This window comes from Catharus ustulatus, chromosome 9, assembly GCF_009819885.2.
Source record: "Catharus ustulatus isolate bCatUst1 chromosome 9, bCatUst1.pri.v2, whole genome shotgun sequence".
Classification (NCBI taxonomy): domain Eukaryota; kingdom Metazoa; phylum Chordata; class Aves; order Passeriformes; family Turdidae; genus Catharus; species Catharus ustulatus.
Window position 1 is genome coordinate 28,986,913 of NC_046229.1, and position 23,982 is coordinate 29,010,894.

Genomic DNA, 23,982 nt, shown 5'->3' on the forward strand with positions numbered 1-23,982 from the left:
AGCGCCAAGGAGCAAAGCTGCTGCTCCCTGGGACCCTGCACAGCTCAGAGTGATGGGGCTGGACCAGCAGCCCCCAGCCAGGCACCCTCTACCCACAGGGCTGAGAAGGAGCGGGGTCTGCAGCCTGCCTGCAGCCCTGACAGCTCGCTGGGAGACCACAACCACGGCTATGTCCATTCTGGGAATGGCAGAGAGCTGGCCCCAGAGCCAGCCTCAGGACACGAGAAAGGTCTGTGCTCATGGCTGTGCGGAAGCAGCGAGGGAATGTTTGCAGTGTGTGCAGCCAAGCACAGAGCAGAGCCCCAGGCACTGCTAATGGGCTCTCAGCAAGGGGCACGTCTGAGAGCATCACAGCTAACACCTGGAGAAGGCTCCTTGCTGGGCCACATCCCAGCTTGAGCCTGGAGCACAGCAGGGCACACTGCCCTGCAGATCCACTGCCTGGAGGTGTCAGCCTCTGTCAGCCACTCCTGCCACCCCCACCTGTGTGCTGTACCTGGGACATCCAGGTCATCTCCATTCCTCTCACTGTCTGCATCCTCCTGGCCATCAGCGTTCTGCTGCGTGTGCTGCAGGCTCAGCTTGTGGCACACCTCGAACGCCTGCCCCACCGTGCGCACGATCCGCATGGCCTGGCTCTGGGAGGGGAGGGAGGGAGAGGGAGAGGGAGAGAAAAGATGTAGCTTCAGCTGGGCTGCCTGTGCATGGTGACCCCTCAGCCTGGCACAGCTCTCAGGGGTCTCTGTGCTGCCACAGAGCCCCAGGGTGCCCTGGGCTGGCAGCCCCAGTGCAGTGCCAGGCTCCTGCCCCAGCTGCTCCATCCCCAGTACACCAGGACAGGATCCCAGCATCTTTACCTTCTTCTTGGACTTGAAGACATTGCACCTGAAGACGTTGCTAGAGCCATCCCTGGCAATGTAGCTGAAGATCTTTAGGTCCTGGGAGTCATGAGACACATAGAATATCCTGCAAAGAGAATGGAAGGCAGGATATCAGCATACACATTACCCACGTGCCCAGGAGACTGCCAAGGCCACAATCAATACCTCCCATGGCAAGGGGTGCTGGCAGATGCCCAACCTCTGCAGCACATCCCTGCTACAGCCCATCACAAATGCTTTTGGCAGTGGTTTTACCTCAGCTGGGAAAATCTGCCTGCTGATTCAGCAGCAGCAGCAAACATTCTGCAAAGGCAGCATGGGACTTCTCTGCTCCGCCCCTGGGGACAACATCTGCAACCCAGGAGCCCTCCAGGGATGGAGAAGAGCAAGCCCCACTCCTGGCCTGCTCACAGAGCTGGATACCTTGCCCAGGTGCCTGCCACCCCCTCCCCAGCATGGCTGGGGGCCTCTTTTGCTCCAATTTGGCCTCCCTGGGACAGACACACCCTGCTCTTGGCTTTTGGGAACAAGATGGAGGAGGAGAGCTGGCAACTTTGGGAAGCCCCATGAGCTGTCCTCCAGGGGATGGTGGCAGCTCTCCAGTGCCCAGCACAGTGCTGGTGTGGTGTGGTGTGGGCAAGGGGCACAGCAGAGCCACACCAGCCTCTGTCCCTCACCCCACAGCCTTACCTGTAGATGGGATCATGCATGACGAGCATTTTGTTCTCGTCCCAGGCCCATTCTCTTTTCTGCAATGAAAGAAGCTGAAAATGAGTACGTCAGATGCTGTCCTTGAGAACAAGGACAGGGCAGAGAGACAGTCCAGGAACATACTTGGGAAGCTCTCGTGACAGCTTGGCTGCTGCTCCCCTGCAACCCTTTGCTGAGGGTTGGGTGCTGTTGGGGACCAGTCACACCCCACATCACCTTGTAAAGGGCCCCCCAGCCCCTTCTGCAGCACACCAGGACTGGCTCAGCCACCCTGCAGGAACATGACCCACAGCAGGCTGACCCTAGCCCATCCCTCCCTCTCCCAGCCTGCCAGGGCTTCCCAGAAATTCAAGGATTCTGCACCAGGAGGGGAGGGGTTCTGCTACTCTGGCATTGCTGCCCAGGGACCAGTGCTGCCTACCTTCTTCTTCTTCTTCAGAATGACCTTCACACCGTCCACCGACACAATGAGGTTCACTTTCTTCTTCTTGATATTCTTGGCTTTAAACTCATACTGCAGGAGATGGGAGAAAACACCTGAATTAGCCTTCCTGTGCCAGGACAGCCCCAGGGAGGATGAAGAGGGACAGGGACAGATTTTCCTGGTCCCACATCAACCTGTACATCCATGCCAGGTCAGGATCTTTTTGTCCTGCAGTGTCCCCCTGCCCAGCATCTGGAGGAGTACACACTGAAGCAATCCAGCCTCTGGATGTGGATAATGGTTTCCCCAGTTCAGGATGCTGCTGGGAATGTTAGCATGTGTTTCAGAGACTCCTCTGAAGGGCTTTGCCCACCACACCCCCAGCCTTGCCAGCCCCCAGGGATCTGCAGCATGGCTCGTGGCCATTGCTGAGCTCTGGAAAGTGAAATGGCATTTTGAGTTGGGTATTTTTGGGCTCAGTATAAAACTGAATTTGATTGCTGAGGATCCTGTGAACCTTCCAGCAGAGATGGGATAATGCAATCACCCACTTCAATTAGAAGTCACCGGACAGGAAAAAATCCCAACAGCAACTTCCAAAGATCAGGGGCTAAACACAAAGCTTTGCTCTGGCCTGGGAAGAGAATGAGATTCCCCCCAAATCCACCCACTCTGGCATTTAGAGTGCTGCAGGCAGGGAGAAGGCTGGCAGAGGAGCAGGTTAATAAAGCCATTTGGGCTGACCCTGCTGTGGCACTCTGAGGAGTCCCATGACTGCTTTGCCACAGGTGCAGCCACATCAGGCACCCGATCTGCTGGTGCCACTGAGCACACCCATGGGGACAGACCCTCTGTCTGAGCCCTGCACCCTGCCCCTCCCGAGGCAGAGGGAGTGGATGTCTCCTCTCATCCTTCTGGCAGTGTCCCTGCAGAGGCAGCAGTGCCCTCCCTGCCTGGCTCACTGTGACATTCCCAGCTCCAGTGATGCATTGGCTCTGGCAGCCAAGCCAGCAGGCACAGAAAGCTGCTGGCCCTGACCTCTGATCAGATGATAAAAGACTGAGAGCACAATTCCTCAAAGCCCTTTGAAGTGGCTGAAGGGGATGGGAGATTCAGGAAGTTTGGAAAACAGTGTGGGGAGCACAGCTCTGCCCTGCCCCGAGCACTGACCAGGCAAGCCCAGCCACACTGGGGCTGAAGCCACACTGATGGGCTGCAGAAAGCAGAGCTCAGGCTCCCACCGTGGCTTTGGTGAGGCTCAAAGCCCCCAGCACAGCCCCACGTGCTGCTTGCATGGTTTATTCCCCATGGAGAAGGGTCTCACCCAAGAACCCATCTCTGTGGCTTCCCAGTGCCATCCCCATCACTACCATGAAACTGCATTCCAAGCCCCCTTCTTTGTGTCTTGTTGGGACACTACACCAGTGCCTGGCACCTAACACCACAGCAATGTCTTGGTTTAGCCCTGAAAAGGTGAGTTTTGGCCTGACAACCCTGGAGTAATTCACTCAGCCCTTTCTGAGGCTCTGCATGTGATTTTCCAGGAGCTGCAGGCTGATCTGGAAGCTCTCTGCAGCATCCAGGGTGACTGCATGGCACCCGGGGTGCTGATGCCTGATTTATTGGTCCTGACAATCACTGATTATACACATCCAGTTGCATTTTGGAGCCCTTGCTCCTGTGGGGTTTCTGCTCTGGGCTACCCCAAATGCTAACTGATGTGGGCTTGGAAGAGAGAAAAACATCTCAGGGGTAAGACAGACTCTTTTAGTCAGTTTTTTTGGTTTGCTGCTTTTGAGGGGCTTCCTAATTTGGTCTAAGGAAGTGTCAGCTTTGTGCAGCTCCTCTGAGTGGGATCTGAGCCACAGAGACTGCAGGGGGTGAACCCCAAACCCTTTATTTAAGGGGGCCATGGAAGAACATTTCTGAACAAGTGATCAGGACCTCCCTGGCCTGGAGTTGTTCTTGATGACAGAGATCTGCCCATGTCTGTCAACATTCCTCCTTCTGCTGCAGAACAAAGAGGGCTGCAGAGCATTGGGATTTGAGTGTCTCCTGCTGCTGGCAGGAGAGCAGAGGTGATGATAGAGGGTTGGAAATGCCACCAAAGGGATTCTAGGATGGTCTGCACAGCCACAGCCACTGCTGCTCTACCAAAACAAGCAGGCACAGGAAAAGGAATGTTTCCACATGTTTCCACTGCCACACAATGCTGGGAGTACATCCTGCATTCCCAAGGATGTGCAAGAGGAATTCTCTGTACTTGGGAGCTGGGTGGCAGCAATCCACCCTGCACTCACTGGGCACTGCACTGGGATTTAGGGACTGCCTCAGGAGAAAAAACACATTTCAGACGTGATGAGCTCAGCTAACCCTTGGCTCTGTCTTGGAGAGCTGAATCCTAGCCTACAGCTTAATAAAGAACTGATACAGAAATAATTATCCAGCTTGAAATCAAGAAAGGAAAGAGGATTTGCACAGCATTCCCATGATCCACTTTGGTTTCACACCATGCAGGATTTCACTGTACTGCTTATAACCAATTAAATGCCGTAGCAGAAGAGCTTTCTTAGCCTTCAACCCAGGCATTTTGCCCCTCTTGGGTATGTTTCTGGTCCTTTAAATATCTCTAATAATACTACAAGCTTGGGTTAATTACATTAATTCTTGTTTATAGCAATGTGGCAATGCCAGAAGAAAGAGAAGGATTAATTTCAGGGAAATGCACAGAAAATGTAAACCCAACAAAATCATCTGTTCCTGGACTTGCACAGCTCCACTGTCTGTCTCCCACTGAATCTCTAAGAGCTGCATTAAAATTTTTGAGCAAAGACTGAAAATGGACATCTGAGATACAACAATTAAAATGTCCTGCAACAAAGGTGGTCTCAGTAGTGCAAAAGAAGTACAAGGTCACTCATAAATCCAAGTGAATAAAGATTATCCCTTAATTCTACCCTGCCCACAAAAATAACCCAACATATTCATCTTTCCAAATGGAAGAGAAACATCCACTTCACCAGAGCACAGGAGCCTTCCCATGGACCTTGGGTTAGTGGGAGTCTATTTTCAACATCTGTCTTTTGTGCAGAGTTCAGTATTTCAATAAGTTTGGAAGGAAAAGAAGCCAGCTGGTGCATGCATCATTGCACAGCGCATTCCTACTGGCAGAGTATTAAAACTGCCCTTTCTGGAGAACTGAGTAACATATGTTCCTTAATGGAGAGCGCATGTAACCTTGTCAGCTTGGAGTAAAATTATGTATGAACCCAAAGTGTGAAAAGCAGGGAAAACTCAGCTTCCCTAGAAAGATGCTCCCCATGCCTATGGGGCTGTTTCCACACAGCAGAAGTGTGAGAAAACTCAAAACCACGCTCTGCACACAAGGTCAGGCACCGAGGAGGAGAGATGATGTCTTTCCACATCCATCATCCCCCACATTCACAAGCATCTGAAAAATGTTAACCTGAATAAAAACGCCCTCATTTCATTCCAGCTCAGGTACAATTTAAGTCTGCCCACTAGTAAGTAAGGGAAGGCACCAGGAATGCTTTATACAAATAAACAGAATATTTTTTAAAGGAAGTTGCTCTAAGTGCATTGAGCTGCCCCCATCCCCACCCACCCTCTATCCCTGCTCCTCAAAAAAAAAAAAAAAAAAAAGAAGAAAAAAAAAGAAAAAGTTACTAGCTTGTACCTTGCATAGGGGAAAGAACAGTGTTCTGAGAATTCAATTAACAGGGAAAAAGCAATTCCCACAAAACTCACTGCTGCTGTGCTGGCTTGGGGGGCAGGGGACAAAAACCTGCTGTAAGAAACAGCACAGAAGAGGAGGCAGTTTTTGCCAGAAAGCTGAATTTCTGTGTGCTTCTGCAGCAAGGCCATGGAAGTGTGAGCAAAGTGGGGTACCCTGAGGCAGCTGTGCTGGATGCAGAGCTGCTGGCAGCACCCCCAGCTCCCCTGGCTGGGCTCCTCCTGCAGCTGGCTGGCACAGCAGCTCATAAAATACCTCATAAAAAACCTCCTGAGTTAGACTTTAACCTCGGGTCAGCCCGGGTCTGCGCTCTTGATGAAGAATTAACTTATTAGAGAATGACAGGCGGGACTGAGTTCAGTGGGCACAGGCTCCACGGCGCCAGGAATTCACAGCTGGGGGAGGCACACAGCTCCCAAATCCTGCTGCTGGAAACATGGGGAGTGACAGCAAAGCTCAGACATGGCCAGCAGCTTCCCAGGAGGGGAGCCTAAGAAACCTTGCTGGGATCCTGACAGCCCTAATTGGGAGGAGTGGCAAACCCGGCTCTGTACAGGGTGCGAGGATTTTGCTTCGCTGAGCCACACAAAGAAAAGGCACCAGCCCCAGTGCCCTGCAGTGACTCAGAAGCCACCTGTGGGAACAGGAACCTGCGAGGGAAAGGCTCTTTTTGCCTGGGCAGGGAAAGCAGGAGGAGCAGGAAGGCAGCACCCTGAGCCCTTGTGGGGTGACCCACACCCAGAGCTCGGTGCCTGCCAAAGCACCAGGAGCAGACTGCAGCCACAACACCCCATGCCTCCCTTTTTCCTTCTGCTTAGCTGGAGAGGTGTGCCTTTCAGCCTGAAAGAAAAGAGCACTGGAGAGAAGGGAATGGTTTTAAATATGGCTTTGGATCCAAGAAGAAGCAGACAGATAGAAGCTGGCCAGAAGCAGCCTTGCAGAGCAGAGGAGTCCAGAACCATGTGAGCTGTGTCCAGGCAGGGAGCAGGGCAGCAGAGAGCCAGAGCCCTGCCCAGGCATGGAGCATCCATCCATCCATCCATCCATCCCTCCCTGCTGCTGCCCCCAAAACAGAACAGCCCTGCCAGGACAGCTGCAGGTGTCAGGAGATGAGATGGCTGGAAAGCAGGGCACCTCCCAGGAGGGCAGGCAGCTTCGTCCAAAAGGCATTTCTGAACAGCTTCAGAGCACCTGACAGCCCATTGCTCTGGGCTGCACCCAGGGGACTCAGGCTTGCTGGAGGGGAGCACACTGAAATACCTGCCTAGCCTACTGATGTGATCAGCAATAGAAAAAAAACCTGTTTTTAAACCCTGCTGTAAGCCATCCTAGCAAAGTGCTGTGTCTGATCCCATCCTCCAGTGTGGGATCCCACTGCCCCCCAGTTCCTCTCTCTGCATCCCTCAGTCTGCCCACAACTGTGCCCATGCTCCACACATGACAGGGCACTGGCCATGGGATGGATGCCAGCAGCACCTCCCTGCTCCCTCCAGGAGCTGGGATACAAAACCATGAGAACAGCAGGGAAATTTGGGGATCCCCTGGTGTGGCCACTTTGCTTGGGCTCCCTGCTCCTGCCACCAAACCTCAGGACAAAACCAGCCTGTGACACTCACACTTGCAGCAGGGATGAGTCCCACTGTGGGGCACAGAAACATGGATATATGTGAGGCCAGTTCCACCAGTTCCATCCTCAGACTGCCAGCATGGCATCGCCAAACATGCTGGACACCTCTGCTATCCTGTCAGGCTGGGTTTAAACTACTCCTCAGGATTAAATTTCCCCTGTCCTCCTGCCTACACCCCATTGCTGGTGGTTTTTGGCACGAGCTGGACCTCAATTTAAGGCCACAGCAATTTGGAAGAGAGGAGGAATAATGAAGTACTGGATGCTTGCTCTTGAGCTTAACGATGCTTTTTAAAACTCTGCCACAGCTCCTCGGAGTTTGCATTTGCACATATGGGAAATGCAGCTCTGAGGTACGTGTGTTTGTCTGAAATAGATATGATTTTGGTTTGCACTGACAAGGTCAGTGCCTATTTTCCCATCCAACTTCAGGTTTAATTTCGGTACCCGTCTGTGATGGTTGTTTATTCCCGTTTATACCGATGGGTATAAATGGGAATCAGGCTAAAAATACCCACGTTGTGAGAGCAGCAGAGCAGAGTTAGGGGTTGCTGCTTCAAAACCACCCCAGGATTGCAGCATACCCATCCATCACACAAAATATGTTTTCCAATAACATCCAATACTTCACAATAAATGCCTTCTGCTCGGGTGCTATTTCCTCCCCGAGAGCTGCCTCCATCCGCTTCCTCCAGCCTCCCCTCACTGCCTCCGAGTTTCACAAGTTGAGGTGGCAAACTGGGACACACTCACCAGCCATCTGCAGGAGAAGCAGCTCCACAGGAAGCTCAGAGAAATCAGAACTGGTAAGAATTAAATCAATACCAGTCACAGGGTTAAACGGAGAATGTTAACAGGCAACAACTTATGCCAAGCCTTTCTTTTGAAGGCTTCCATTTGCAAGACGATTTACCTCCCTTACAAAGAAATCCTCAGGCATTCCATACCTCTCTGTGTGTTTGTTTTTTTTAAAACACCTTTCAATCAGAGGTTCAGAGGAGTGCCATGAGGGATGCAGGAGCCCATCCCTCAGTTCCACCAAAGCCACCAGGCTCCCAGTGCCAGTGTCACTGCCCACTCCATGGGGCGTGACCAACACCAAGCTTAGGACAGAAAGCTGGGCCTTTCTTTCCAGCCCAGCCATACCATTTCTCCTCCAGCCTGGAATACCCAGTGGCAGCTCCAAGTGGGAGCAGTGCTCACAGGCTGGGAAAGCAGCAGCTCTCAGGCAGGCATGCAGGTCAGTGCAGACCCTGCCACACTCTATCCCCCAGCCCTGAAAACACCTCCCAAAAAACCCCTTTCCTTCCAGAAAGCCAAGGAAGGGATAACAGCACAGGATGTGGCAAGCTCCACATGCTGCCATCCCTGTGACCATGCTGGGGTGTGAATGAACTGGTGTGTAGGTGCCTGTGGGATACTGGTCAAACTGGTTATAAAAACAACAGCAGGCTGGGAGCTGCTTCCTGCAGCCCAGGAAAACAAGGGCGGGCTCTGTGTGCATCTGCTCTCACACTGCTCCTCGCAGAGAGCACAAGGAATGAGCTGCACACGTGCTCACATCCACCACCTGTTGCTAGAATAAGCAGAGGAGCATTCCTTGGGAAGCCCACATCTGCCTGGAATTTGTGGTATTTTTAATTAGACATGTTGGTTTGACCTGAGCAGGCAGAGGCAGCAGAGCTGGTTGGTGCAAGCAGCCTCTGAAGAAGGTAAAGAGCTACAAGAGCCTGGACATGGTCTCTGCTCTTCCAGCCCAGAGTGGGTTTATCTAGAACCACCTTGGCTTGAAGAGCAGCACTGCAGCAGTTCAGCCATGCCCTGTACAATAATCCCTGACAAACTCCTGCCCCTCTCTGCCTCGGGGGACCCCGGGGAATGAGCAATGTCCAGCACAGCACCTGAGAAGGAAAACAAAATTCCTGTGTTCAAAATTAGCTTTCCAAGACCCTGCCTCGAGGCAGCTGAGGCAAATCCCTGCCCACACGGATGGGTCAAAGGCAGGGCTGACACTGCAGAGGAGCACAAAGTCACCCCAAACCCACCCCGAGGGCAGGTGACAAAGCAAGGGGCACCCTCAGAAGATGCTCACCCAGCACTTCAGAAAGGTGTCAGCTCAGCAAAGCCAGCTGATATTTATGCCCCAAGTTGTGAAATACAGGATTTATTTCGGTTTTTTTTTTTTTTACTGCTCTCCCACTGTTGCATAAAAAGCTTGAGTAAGACCAGTTGGGAAGGCAAATGTGAATAGCCAGGCAGAGAAGCAGTGACACACCAAGGAAGGCAGGCTGGCAGTACTGTAACTCAATCAGAGATGATGAAATTCAGACAATTAATAAAGAATGAACGAGCAGCAGCATTAAACGCTCGGTGCATCAGAAACAAGCCAGCCCTGTGGGGCTCTTTAGATGCTGGCAGTGCTCAGCAATGTTTCTGGGCTGTAATGGAGAAAAGAGGTGATTATTCACATCACTCTTGCTTCACAGTTCCTATTTCAACAATAACCCATTAATTTAATTAATTAAACCCCATTCAATAAATTCTAAGTGTTAAAGGTAACAAAAATATGTCTTTTATAGAGATTTAGACAGAATCATAGAAAAAAAATTTCCAAGTAATAAAAGTACCAAGATTTGAGGCGGAGCTAGAAAAGAGGGGTTGAAATCCACCTCAGCAGCAGAGCCCCAGATGAAGCAATGAGAGACAGAGGACAGAATGCCACTGTGCTTCCAGGAAACCCCAGCCAGGAGAGCACACCAATATTCATTTCTATGCAGGGCTGAGGAGAAAAAAAAAAAAAAAAAAAAAAAGAGTATTTGCTATCCAGGCCAAGTGTGCAGGAATCTGGCATCTACTCATTTCAGGATGATTTTATATGGCATTGGCCAAGCAGCCTCTCACAGGAAAAAGGAACAGAAGCTGCATCTGCCAAGATGCAGAAATGTATCCTAAAAAGACCCTGGAGGCATTGCAAGGTGCCACCCCAGTCCAAAGGACACTGTGGGGACACGTGCAGCAAACCAGAAAGGTGACACTACCTCAAACCCCAAAATCACTACAACCTATTCCTGCAGGACTTCTGCTGCTTTAGCACACACTTCAAAGAAAAAACAGAAAAAGTCACCAAGAACAGGAGGCAGTTCCCAGACTCCCACATCCCAGAGGTTAACACAAACTCTCTGTATTTTTTTAATCCACAGAGCAGGCTCGGTGGGCACTTGTCCACAGCCCAGAACCTGGGACTTGGGAAGAGCTGCCTCACATCAAAGGCTCTGACTTCAGGCAAATGCACAAAATCAACTGGTGGATCCACTCAAATCACAACAAGACAGGCTTTTTTCACAGAGAGCTCAAGGGGAGCTGCACCCAAGCCACACTCCCCAACAGCTCTGGTCAATTATTCTGGATTTCTCTGCTCCTTTCAGATAAAGTGGACTCCTCAGCATGTAAGCAGAGGTCAGCACAGATGTGCTCCTTGTGCTGGAGATACACACACATCCCCCAGGCTCACAAGGATCAGGGAATGTTTGAAAGAGTCCAGACCAATCCCATCCATCATGTTAAGAGGGAGTAAGAAAATGTCAGTGGAGCAAAATGCTAAAACAAAACTGGAGGCCTTGGAGAGACAGAGATTGCTCTCTCAGATGCATATCACTGCTGCAATCCAACAGCACACTGTGAAACACCACAGGTCAGGCTGCTTCCTGCTCATTAAGAATTAAGCTGAAATTTAACCATCTCTGCTGAAGTTTCCTGTGGCAAATGCACACTGCAGGCTGGCTTTTGCAGCTTCTGCTGGAACAATCAGCAGTTTCCATATGCCACCGAGCCACGTGGAGCAGCAGCAGCCCTGGGTGGCCCTGGCAGCCCTTCTGGGACAAGGACAGGAACCTCCAGGGATTTCCAGGGATTTCAGCATGCTCTGCAGGCTCCAGCCTCCTCTGCTGGCATGGGGAGAGTGCTGGGCTCCTTCCCCTTGTCCTGGGCAGTGCCCTACAACAGACACATCCCTTCCTCCCACTCCCTAATTAAACTCCCATTCCACACACCAGCTCACACAATAGGATTTTGCAACCTGTCCTCTTAACCAGCTGTGCTGCTTTCCTCCACTCCTGCACAGGGGAAGGACACCCCAAATCCCTCTGTCCTTTCTGGACACCCCAAACCCTTCTGTCTTTGTTAGACACCCCAAATCCCTCTGCCCTTTCTGGACACCCCAAAATCCTTCTGCCCTTTCTGGACACCCCAAATCCTTCTGTCTTTGTTAGACACCCCAAATCCTTCTGTCCTTTCTGGACACCCCAAACCCCTCTGTCTTTGTTGGATCCCCAATTCCCTCTCCCCTTGCTGCAGGCTCTGTGCCTCCCCAGGGCTCAGCATCCCTTGCAACACCTTCCTGCTGCACCGAGCCAAAACCACCAGGAATTAATTTTAGCAGGGAAGAATCTGGGGCACGTGGCACTCCTTTTGGAAGGCTGCAGCCCCAGGCTTTTGTCTCTCTGCTGAGGTGATGCAGCAGAGAACACCACAACAGATTAAATTAAAGGGTCCCTGGCCTTTGAGGACCAGCAGGGAAGCACAAGAGCAGAAAGGATCAGACACAGGAGTGGCATTCAAAGCTGATTCCAGTTTGGTTTGACTTGAATTCAGCCCAGTTCCCTACACAAGGATGTGGAAGGACTCTGCCTTAGGTTCTCACGCCTAAAATGGATGCTAAATATTGCTGGACCCCTGCTTGTGAGCTTTATTAACTCTTTGGTCTCCTTCTCCTGGGTTATTTCTCCCTTTAACCACAGAGCAAGAGTGAGGAATTGTCTCTCAAGGCTGGAAGATGTGGCTGCCCAGAACAAGGCTGCCTGCATCTGTCCTCTCAAGGCCCATGCAGCACCAGCACTCAGCACCAGGGAGCATTTGGTCCCAGCCCATCCCTAGAGTGAAATGTTGCCATGGCGGCAGAAAATTGCTGAAAGCACTGATTTGTTAAAAAGCACACGAAAATTCCATGTTGTAGCAAATAGGAAGGGGCAAAACCTCCAAATAAAAGCAATGCCAAGGGCGAGAGGAGCCACAAAGTCAGGGAGAAGGTCCAGCTCTTCACTGCACTGCCCAGACCCTGCAGAGAGCCTGAAGCCAGCCAAACCTCAGCACACCTCCCTCAAACCTGTTTATTCTCATCAACCACCCCTCAGCTAGCCAGGGGCTTATTAATCACAGTTAGAAACTCACTCTAAAATGCAAAGTGCAGGGGGATATCTTCACCAATCTCCCAGCAGCAGAAGAGCTGTCCCCTCTTGGGGCTGCTGTGCACTGAGCTGGGTGTGTGACACTGGTGACACTGAGCACAGCCCTTGCCCACAGCAACAACACCTTCAGCAGAGGTTTGTGCGAGCCTGAGGCTCAGGCCATCATCAAAGGAAGCTCTGCCACCTTGCACAAGGGCTATCAAAGGATGCTTGCTGCTGTAGGAACTCTTCAAACCCCCACAAACAGCAACCACCAGTGCTAACATGACCCCAAGTCTCCCAGAACAAGCTGCAGACCTCCTTGCCCTGACAGCCAGGCTGAATCTATTCATGCCTGGGAGGCACAGTGTGCAACAAATCTTTCCCTTCTGGGAAAAAAAAAAAAGGAAAAAGAAATTATAAAAGGAGGAAAAGCCAGAGCAGGAGAGCCCTGTGGGCAGCTCCCACAGGCTCCAGGTGTGCAGTGTTTGCAGCTCCACATCCCCAGCATGCCCACCAGGAGCTGTGCTGGCAATGCCCAGTGCCACCTGCTGTGTCCCTGCCCACGGGACACTGGCCCAGAGCAGGAGTGCTGAGTGCTGAGCCCCTCAGGGACACAGGAGGCACAGCACCCATGGCAGCACCTCCTGCTCAGCAGCTCTCCCAAACCTCCTGGTCATGGTTTTCCTCATCCTCACTGGCTCCAGCACATCCAGCTGTCCATCCCTGCCCCTTCCTGCCCCAGCCTGGCCACCCCACCCTGTTTTGGACATGCTGCTGTGCCAGGTTTGGCAGAGAACTCGTGGACAGGGCAATGCAAAGAGCTTGGGCAAGCTCACCTGGGCAGTCCTGGACAATAAATCCTGGGTTTCTAATTTAACCAGTTTATTGATGAAATACTAACCACAGGATGAGATCCTGGAATGTTCCATGCCATGCTGGTAGCAGTACCAAACTAGCCATTATTTTATTAATGGCATTAAGTGGCACTGGTGATGCCAGGAGAAATGCCAAGAACGCCCAGAAGGCTTCACCCTGTCAGAGCACCGAAAGATCAACTGAAATGATGACAGACATCCTTTCAGTTCCTCCCAGATCATAATCCTGCTCATCCTGGATAACCACATCAAGTCATTAGCCTGTCAGTAATTCACCTTGCACCCAGTGCCATGACTTGGCACAGAGCAGGCTGTGCTCTTCAGCTGGCCAAAGGCTGAGCAGCTCCTGGCCAGCCCACTTCCCACTGTGCTGCTCCTCACAGACAGACAGACAGACAGACAGACAGACAGACAGACAGGGGTGGGGTGTCCCAGACTTGCTCCCAAATCCTGCTCTGCTCTCCCATGCACAGGGAGAGAAAAGAAGAGAAAAATAAAGGAAGGCATTGCTGTAAATGGCCTTGTGCTTCTAAAAACTCACCATGGCAGGAGCAGGGAGAGCTGAGAAATATTCCAATTAAATGGGCTCAGAGTTACACCAGGAGCTCTACACCAATAGCTGGCCACACACATCAATTTTCACACCAGCCCAACTGCACCTGTGCCCTGCAGAGGATGTGAAATCTTGCTTTACACAAGCTTGTAGAAATCCAGCAATTTTGCCAATTTGCTAAATTTGAGCTCAGCTATGCAAAGCAACAGAAGTCCCACGAAATCAGATGTACCTGACAGAGTAGGAGGTGTAGAGGAGCAAGATTTTCAAGTGCTTGGAATGGCTCCCTGTTTTGAGCCTGCAGAACCCAGCTGGACACTTCCCAGAAACAGCCTTGCAGAAGACTTCCAGAGAGGCAGCTTTTAAGAAGTGCCTATGTAGGATTTCTGGCTCCAAGGAAAACCTGGATCAAAGCTGCACTCAGCAATCCAAAAGGGCTGATTCCAAATTCTCCAGAACCTCCCCAAGCCCCAGCCAGGCAGTGCTGGCTGCCCTGGAGAAGTGCCAGGGGCATGGGGAGCAAAGCATTTGCAGGAATTTATATTTGTAAAAAATATACAGTTGTCATTGTCATTTAGGGCCCATGAGCTCACCAGGAAGGGAAGGAAAAAGACATCTTGCCACCTGCTCAGGCTTTGAACTGAAATCTGCCACAGCTCATAATCCTCAGGGCTGGGGAGGTGCATCACTCACTTTGGATGCTCAGGTGATTTCCTGGACTCATGGATCAGATCCCTCTATCCTGCACCCAGAGGAGACAAGGGGAATTTGGAAATAGTGGTGGTTTGTAAAGGTTTTTAATTGTTAAAATTTATTTTAAAATTTTTATTATTTATTTTTCAACTAAATTTGAAATTTATTTCAAATCATTTATTATTTTTAATTAAATTAAAAATTTAATTTCAATTCTTATTGAATTTTTTTCAATTTTTTTCTAATTATTTCTATTTGTTTTTTTAATTAAAAAAAGTGAAATTTTTTGGTTGGTGGAGACAGAACCAGGACAGAAATCCAACCTACTGTGGCAGTTCAGGGCGTGAAGCAACATGGGCTGGGTCACCCTGCTTGGGATGAGGAGGAGACAGAAGCCAGCTGTACTCACAGAAACCCCACTGCTTGCCCAGGAAACAAGCCCTGGGAACAGGTCTAATGGATTTATTATTATTATATAATATATTATATTATTAATACATTTGTCTATATTTCAATATAATAATATAATATAATATAATATAATATAATATAATATAATATAATATAATATAATATAATATAATATAATATAATATAATATAATATAATATAATATAATATAATATAATATAATATATGTTAGATGCTATGTGTTAGATGTTATATGTTACATATAATGTAATAATTATATTATATTGTATTATTATTAAATTAGATTAAATTTAATATAATATATTAAATAGAATAAAAATAGATAAATTAAATAAATAAACCAAATAATATTTATTATTTATAGGCCATCAGTGGTCTGCAGCAGAGATGTAGGGTTTGGAAGAAAGCTGCAGCAAATGCTCACAAAACTGCTCCCCAAGAGCACCTTCAGCATGGCTCATGTCCCACTGCACTGAGACATTCCAGGGCCAGGGATTTACAGTGCAGAGAGAGCTGTGTCCCAGCAAACCAGGCAGGAAGGAAAAGCAGAGAGGGCCAGCTGAGCACCTCCCCTTCCCTGCTCACCCCAAGAATCCCAGGAATTCTCCACATTGCCCTGATTGTGGGCAGAAACTGCCTGTGGCCAGGAGCAGGGGGATGGCCATGGTACCACCAACCCCCCCTGTCTGAGGGTCCTGTCACCCCTGAGCCACAGAGGGAGCAGCTTTGGGCTGAACCTCCAGGCATCCCAGCAATGCCAGCTATGCAGTGTCCCCCTCTGTGCCCCCACAGCCTCAGGGCTCCATCTGAACAGGAAAGGCACCCCAGGGTCATTTTTCAGATCACTTAGTAAACAGAGACAAAGCCCTGTTTGCTCTGAAGGTCCCCTTGGAACAAACTGAGACAGAGCACCTTGCCCCTAAACCAGAGCCTGCAGTAAAAACCACACCAACCTCAGGGTCAGCAGCTGCTTCACACCCTACACACAACCCTGCTGCCATCTCCCACTGCCTGCCTTCTGTGCCTAAATCAACCTCTTCCTTCCTCTGGCTTCCCCACAATGCCAGCATTAAGGGATTATGCCATGCCTTAAAGCAGAGGGCAGCTGTGCCCTGTAAGGTGCATTCCTTCAGCTCCAGCCAAACTGGAAGGAGCCCCCAGCAGCCAGCCTGGCCAGAAATGTCCTCAGCACTGCTGTGGTCCCTCCTGCTGCCAGGGCACAGCACAGCACACCAGGGCAGGGCTCTGCATGCCAACAGCCATCAGAGCAACCATCCTGGCATCCCCTGACAGACAGACAGACAGACAGGGTCTCCCTGGCAGATCTGAGCTGCAAAGTCACAGCCTTTCTCTGCTGTCTCACACCAGGGGAAGAGAGCTGAGCACAGGCAAACACACCATGCACAGGAAACCATCATTTTACCCTACTTTGTGTCCTTTCACTGCCACTCTGAATTGCACCTGTGCTTGAGTTTATTTATACTGCTCAACAAGGATGTTTTGGTGTTCTTCTTTTCCCCCCAGAACTCAAAGTTGTGCCAGCCCTTCCACACTGAGGTGGAGTTCTGTGATTTTGGGGCTGGAGGTGCATTGGTTCAAAAGTCTTATCTTGAAAGGCAATGAAGGTTTGTGAGAGCTCTCAATGACATAACAGTGGTTCCACCCCAAACTTTGTCTGGACACAAGGAGAGCAAGCCTAATGCCATAAAGGCCCTCCCAGCTTGTGCCCCACTCACAACATTAACTCCACAGAGAGCACAGGACAGCAGGTAGAAAAGCTGTTGAGGAAAGCCCATAAAATATTCACACCCTGAAAGTTTGAAACAGAAGAGCCTTGAAATCTCAGGGCTTTGAACGTGGTACTCCTCACCTTGGGATAGGATACTCCTCTCCTCCTCTGGTGAAAGAGAAAATGGGATTACAGCAGGAAGGGCTGAGAGGAGCAGAGCTCTGGGGCAGCTGCCCAGCCACAGGAGCAGCTTTGGTGCTTATGGATCCCATGAGACCAGCAGAGAACAGCTCATCCCTTACCCCACATCCCTTCAGCTCAGGGTGCTACTCCCAGGAGAGCCATCCCTGGAGGACAGGGACACTCCTGCTGTGGCCCAAGGACACATCAAATCATCATGGCCACAGAACCACACCAAGGGCTGGAGAACAGCCAAGCTCCTGCTTTTTTCAGCCTGGGGGCAGCGAGTTACGGGGTGCACATGGGGTTTGCTCCTTCTATGGGGTTTGCTGCCCTCCCAGCCCCCTCTGCACACCTTGCAGTCGTGCTGGCCAGAGGCTGGGCAGCAGAGCAGAAGAAAAACTCCTCTCCTGGCTATTGGCCAAGCATTGTACAGCAAGGGTGTCCCATATCCTGACTAGAAGTATTTTGGGAAGCCAGATGACTTCATTACCAGATGACATCCCCTGACCTACTCACTGTTAAACAAGCTCACTGCTGGCCAGCCCCAGAGCTGGCTACTCTGCACTTCCATTTGCACAGTGCCATTTAGCACCAACCTGCTGCCTTAACCAGGCAGCACCCCGATTCCCATGCTGCTGAAACTCTTTCACAGGCACTAAAAAACCCTAAAACTCTTGCACAAGGAGCCTGTGCTGCCAACAGGACTGTGCCATACTGAGCCTCTCCAGCTGGCACGGACAGGCACACACAGAGTTGTGAATATGTTGGAGGACAGGATTGAGGCAAGACAAAGCTGCAGGTGCAGGTGGAGGAGAGGCCCAGGCACTGGGATTTGGATGGGAAAGGGGAAGGAGCAGCCTGGTCACAATGGGAAGGAGCAGCCTGGTCACCCTGGGAAGGAGCAGCCTGGCCACAATGGGAAGGAGCAGCCTGGCCACACTGGGAAGGGGCAGGCTGGCCACACTGGGAAGGGGCAGGCTGGCCACACTGGGAAGGGGCAGGCTGGCCACAATGGGAAGGAGCAGCCTGGTCACCCTGGGAAGGGGCACGATGGCCACACTGGGAAGGAGCAGCCTGGCCACACTGGGAAGGGGCAGGATGGCCACAATGGGAAGGAGCAGGATGGCCACACTGGGAAGGAGCAGCCTGGCCACACTGGGAAGGAGCAGGCTGGCCACAATGGGAAGGAGCAGCCTGGCCACAATGGGATGGGGCAGCCTGGCCACACTGGGAAGGAGCAGCCTGGCCACACTGGGAAGGAGCAGGATGGCCACACTGGGAAGGGGCAGGATGGCCACACTGGGAAGGGGCAGGATGGCCACACTGGGAAGGGGCAGGATGGCCACACTGGGAAGGAGCAGGATGGCCACAATGGGAAGGAGCAGGATGGCCACACTGGAAGGGGCAGGCTGGCCACACTGGGAAGGGGCAGGATGGCCACACTGGGAATGGGCAAGCTGGCCACACTGGAAGGGGCAGGATGGCCACACTGGGAAGGAGCAGCCTGGCCACAATGGGAAGGAGCAGCCTGGCCACAATGGGAAGGAGCAGGATGGCCACACTGGGAAGGGGCAGGATGGCCACACTGGGAAGGGGCAGGATGGCCACACTGGGAAGGAGCAGGCTGGCCACACTGGGAAGGAGCAGGATGGCCACACTGGGATGGAGCAGGCTGGCCACACTGGGAAGGGGCAGGCTGGCCACACTGGGAAGGAGCAGGCTGGCCACACTGGGAAGGAGCAGCCTGGCCACACTGGAAGGGGCAGGATGGCCACACTGGGAAGGAGCAGGCTGGCCATACTGGGAAGGAGCAGGATGGCCACACTGGGAAGGAGCAGGCTGGCCACACTGGGAAGGAGCAGCCTGGCCACACTGGAAGGGGCAGGATGGCCACACTGGGAAGGAGCAGGCTGGCCATACTGGGAAGGAGCAGGATGGCCACACTGGGAAGGAGCAGGCTGGCCACACTCACCCTGATGCGCCGCATGGCTGTGACGATCTCCACGCGGCTGTTTGGCCGTGGCACATCCAGGCTCCCGATGTACTGCAGGGAAAGAAAGTAGATTAGCTCAGTTCCTGCAGCCCTGCAAAGCCCATGGCCCCACCATGGCCACACAGGGAGCCCAGGGTAACTTCTGGGGAACGAGCAGCATTTTGCCTGCTGCTCCTGAATCCCTGCTCGCCTCCAGCCATGAAGCTGCTTGCTCACCACAGCACTGCAAGCAGTCAAAAACCCTTTTTCTAGCAATAAAATAACTTCAGCCATCAGGCCAGCAGGACTCACTCATCTAGGCCATGATCAAAGCACACAGGTATAAGCAAATATCCTCTCAGCTGCAGTGAGTCATCCATTACAGACCTGGATATTGGAATATCCCTAAAATAGCCGGACCAACCTGTCCTGTGAAAGTCCCTCCATCATTTAATTGCAGCTCTGCCAAACCCGTGGCTGTTTTTGCAGGAATGCTGAGCCTCCAGGCCAAGCCTCCAGAATAAAGGAGCTGCTTTGCTATTCAAAAGGGACCAAAGGCAGCGCCACGGCGACCCAGCACGGAGAGACGCGGAACAAAAACCTTTTTAAAAATAAAATGGAAGAGGGCAGGTTCTGAAGAAGGATCAGAAAACAGACAAGCGACGAAGAGTCAATGCTGAGCACTAAAAACGTGTACTTGGGAGAAAAGCTATTTACTGGCCCTCTGTGCTCCCACGCTTCATCTCACACCAGGGCTGACGTAACCCTCGGCAGCACAGCGTGGGCACCAAAGCCAGCAGGGCTACGTGCTCCTGCCAGCGGGGCCACAACCTCTGCTGACACCATGGAAGCCCAGGTGGCTCTTCCCAGCAGCAGCACCCACATGGGTGCCCAAGAGTGTGCACATGGGCTCAGCCAGAGGATGCTGAGAGGGGTCATTCCTCCCCCAGCTCCCCTGCAGTGGGATTGCCAACCCTAAGGAGGGATGGCACGGGGCAGGGGATGTGTGTGTTCTCTCTTTTCAGCTCCCTGCTGACCCCCACACCCCAGCCAGCAGCTCGGCCAGGCCATCCCCAGGCACGCAGCTCCAGCCTGGGGGGACACAGAGCAGGTGCCCAGTGGCCAGCACAGTGCTGAGAGGATGTGCAGAGACAGGATATAAAAATAACCCCCAAACAGCTGGCGTGGCCATCACGTGCCGTGCCTTACGTAATGGGAATTACAGCCCCTCACTGCCCTGCTGAGAGCACACAGCCCTGAGAGGTCCCCTGTCACATCCCCTGCACAGTGTGCCACCCCTGCAAAGGGACAGGGCATCTCAGACACCAGCACATCCCTTCTTCTCAGGTAAGGTCTGGAAACCATCAGTAAAAAGCAGGAGCTGAGGAGGAGGGCAGAGGCAGCTGGAGCCCTGGACCTGCAGTCCCCATGCAGGACCCAAGGAAGGAGCCTTTCCCCATCCTGCTCTGCCAGGCAAACATCCCTGTTGTACTTCCTCCAGGCCTTCCCACACTGCTTTCCTGCCAGGGACCACAGGGGAAGCAGGATTCTCATCCTATAGAGAAGGGCAGAGTGCTGCAGCCAGAGGAAGCCCCTCTCCTTCCAGCTATTCCCAGCTGCCTGGTGATCCCTGTGCTGCCCCTGTGCTCCTGGCCCGGGCAGGTGCAGATCTCAGCCGTGCCCAAGGACAGGGCAGGCAGTGCCAGCTGGGCAGGAAGCAACAGTTGCAGCACCGCTGGCTCCCAGGCCACAGGAATTCCAGCCATGCCATGTCCTGGCTGCCACCACAACCCAGGGCCACAGCTGCACCACCCCTCTGCACTGGCCTCCTCAGAGACAGCAGCAGCAGCAGGGTTGTCCTGATGCTGTCCCAAACCGAGGGGCACAGGTCACCAACCCTGCAGGATTCAGCTGTGCCTGGCTTCCAGAGCATCCCACAGCCCATGGGTGCCCACGGCACACCCAGCCCCAGTGTGAGCTCACTGCACACCATGACTGTGCTCACACCCCCCTCTCCCATCTCCACTCTGGCAGGTACTTTTTACACATTTCACACAACTCAGCAGATGGACAAAGTCTCTCCAGATTATTTTTGCCTTCAGGGCAGAAATCGCACGTGACGATTGCGCCGCAGAAGAGTAACCCTTCACAATGTGGTGGATATCCCCCCAAAATGTGGATTTGGGGGCTGGCCCTTCAGCTGGGGGATGGTCTGAGAAACCATCCATACCCAGCAGTGATGGGCAGGCAATGGGCTCACCGAGGGCTGCTCCTGCTCCACTCTCCTCCAGCCCTCCTACCCACAGCACCAGTTCTAATTGTGGGAATAGGTGTGGGAACAAGCAGGTGAGGCAAAGACCAGGATAAGCAAAGCAGCCTGAGCTTCCAGGGTGCAATACTTCCCACTCACCCCTGAGCCTGAGCTCCCTCTCTGCCAGGCCAGGAGCTCAGACACCCCCAGGCACGGAGTTCTGTGCCCCCAGAGAGGTGCCAGCACACGGTGGTGGCCCTGGTCCCTGCAGGGCCATTGTCCTGGCTCCTGGGGCTCAGGCCAGCATCCCTGCCAGCCAGCTGACCCCAGGGCCAAGGCAGGCAGGGAGGAGAAAGGAAGGTGCCCGGGACAAAAGGCGAGAAAATAAAGCTGTGCGAAAGAGCTGACAAAGGAAATGAACCCATGAAAGGACTCGCCCTCCCCAAGCCCCCTGAACCAACACGTGTACATGAGCAGGATGTGGTTTTCCCAAATAATCACCTCCAGATCCACAGCCCCACCACCCTGCCAAGGGATGGGGGGACAGAACTGGAGTCCCCCCACCCACACCCAAGAGCCAAGTGGGATCAGGGGGGTCCCAAATCCCCCCAGCTGTCCTGGGCAGCCTCCTCCTCCCCAGCCCAATTAGAGGAAGAAAGGCCACCCAGCTGCTGGGTGAATGGGCAGCCAAGGGGGTCCCTGGTGCAGCAGGCAGCCCCACAAAGGCAGCCCTGACCCTGCCAAGTGCTGCTCCAGGCTGTGATGCCAGCACAAAGCAACTCTTTTGCAGGGTGCTTTTGGTCCTTCCTATGCCCTGCTGCTCCTTATCATCCCTGTGCTGGGATCCAGCCTTCCACCCATCCATCCATCCATCCATCCATCCATCCACCCATCCATCCATCCACCCATCCATCCATGGGCCTGCCCTGGGATGGCAGCACCCATCAGGCTCCTCAAAGGGACTCTGCTCTGCCCCCTCCCCGTGCACACAGGCTCTCCTCTCTGTCCTGGGCACAGCAAGCAGGGCCCCAGCACACAGCCTACACCGCTGCACCCATGGCTTACAAAAGATCTGCCCAGTTCTGGGAAATGCCAAGGGGAAAAAAAAAATAAATTTGTTTTTTTTAAACAGAAAACAAAGGGGAACGCTTTGCCAAAGCGCTGTTTGCACAAGTCACTCAGCCTCTCATTTTTCCTCGAGGCTGTTGAATACTGCTCGTTTTCTGCTCTGTCAGGAATGAATTTTCTTGAGGAGCTGCTTTTTCAGTGACAGCAGGTGGCAGATATTTTTGGAAAGCTGAAGGCCAATGGCATCACTGCTGGGGGACACCTTGGCAGGGGTGCTGATGGGATGGGTGGTGGGCAGAGCTGGGCAGAGGTGGGCAGAGGTGGGCAGAGGTGGGCAGAGGTGGGCAGCCAAAGCCTTCCAGGGGAGGAGATGCCATTCCTGCTGCTCTGACTGCGTGCAAAGGTCAGGGCTGAATCATCCCCAGCTCACAGGGCAGCCTGCACTGTCTGGCTGCTGGTTTCCATCTCCCAGAGCCACCCTGAGCCAGGGACCCTGCCACAGATGGGGAGCCACTGCTGCTGTCTGGGAGCTGCAGTAGGGTGGAGGGACATGCTGGCACCAGCCCCAGCCCATCCTCAGGGCCAGCAGAGTCCCCTCTGGGCAAGGATCCTGCCCCAGAGGCACCAGCAGCCAGATGGGAGGCACCAGATGTGGGCACAAGGGTCCCCAGATTGCTACAGAGCCCAGGGAGGTGTGAGGCTGCCCTGGGCATGGGACATTGACCCTGCCACACTGGGCTGTGCCACCAAGTGAGGGACAAAGGGCTGAAACCTCCAGCACCAGGGGAACACCCAGTCTGTCTGCAGGCTGCCTGATAAGGGCTTCTCACCAGGCTGCTGCTGTCAGGGAAAGCAGGGACAATTCCATTCCCAGCACTTAGGCTGTCCCACTGCTCCTGCTCTCCAGTTGCCCACGCCTGGGAAGCCAAGGGTCTGGGCTGGCATGCCCTGCACCTCAGGAACTCCCTGCCTTGCTGGGTGCAAAGGGGGAAGTTTACTCAGGCTCTGGTGGTGCAGGCTCAGAGGCCAACAGCGATGGAAAATTCACGGTGCCAGCTGACATGGAAAAAGGCCCTGGCTTCCACGCTGAGTGCAGCAGAGGGGTGCTGAGCTGAGCTGAGCTGAGCTGAGCTGGCAACCTCAGCCTTGCCCAGTGCCTCCCTGAGCAGGGCTCTGCACCCCGAGGGCAGCACACCCACCCTTGGCAGCCAGGTGTCAGAGCCACCCAGAGCCGCACATCTGGGCAGGGACACAGCAGGGACAATCACAGCAGGGACAGTCACAGCACTGAGAGCCACACATCTGGGCAGGGACACAGCAGGGACAATCACAGCAGGGACAGCCACAGCAGGGACAGTCACAGCAGGGACAGTCACAGCAGGGACAGTCACAGCAGGGACAGTCACAGCACCCAGAGCCACAAGCTGGAGAGGGACACAGCAGGGACAGTCACAGTACCCAGAGCCACGAGCTGGGCAGGGACACAGCAGGGACAGTCACAGCAGGGACAGTCACAGCAGGCAGGCTGTGTCCTGAAGGACACCAGTGCCTGTGCCTGCTGCTCCCAGCAGTACCTGCCCTGCTTAGGACTGCCCTGGGGCTCA

At 53.0% G+C, this 23,982-nt stretch overlaps 1 protein-coding gene across 4 annotated transcripts in view; it reads right to left on the reverse strand.

Moving 5' to 3' along the window:
- LOC117000241 (nitric oxide synthase 1 adaptor protein) overlaps nt 1–23,982 on the reverse strand; it is a 35,122-nt gene that overhangs the window by 6,675 nt on the left and 4,465 nt on the right. For 2 of the 4 annotated variants that reach the window (XM_033067722.2, XM_033067721.2), the window contains exons 2-6: nt 19,060–19,131; nt 2,014–2,106; nt 1,572–1,645; nt 858–966; nt 497–638 (exon numbers count right to left, since the gene is read on the reverse strand). In XM_033067722.2, the coding sequence (XP_032923613.1) occupies nt 497–638; nt 858–966; nt 1,572–1,645; nt 2,014–2,106; nt 19,060–19,131 (490 nt within the window). Of the gene's footprint in view, nt 1–496; nt 639–857; nt 967–1,571; nt 1,646–2,013; nt 2,107–19,059; nt 19,132–19,483; nt 19,593–23,982 lie in introns of those variants that run through there. The other 2 variants (XM_033067724.2, XM_033067723.2) reach the window with 2 other exon arrangements.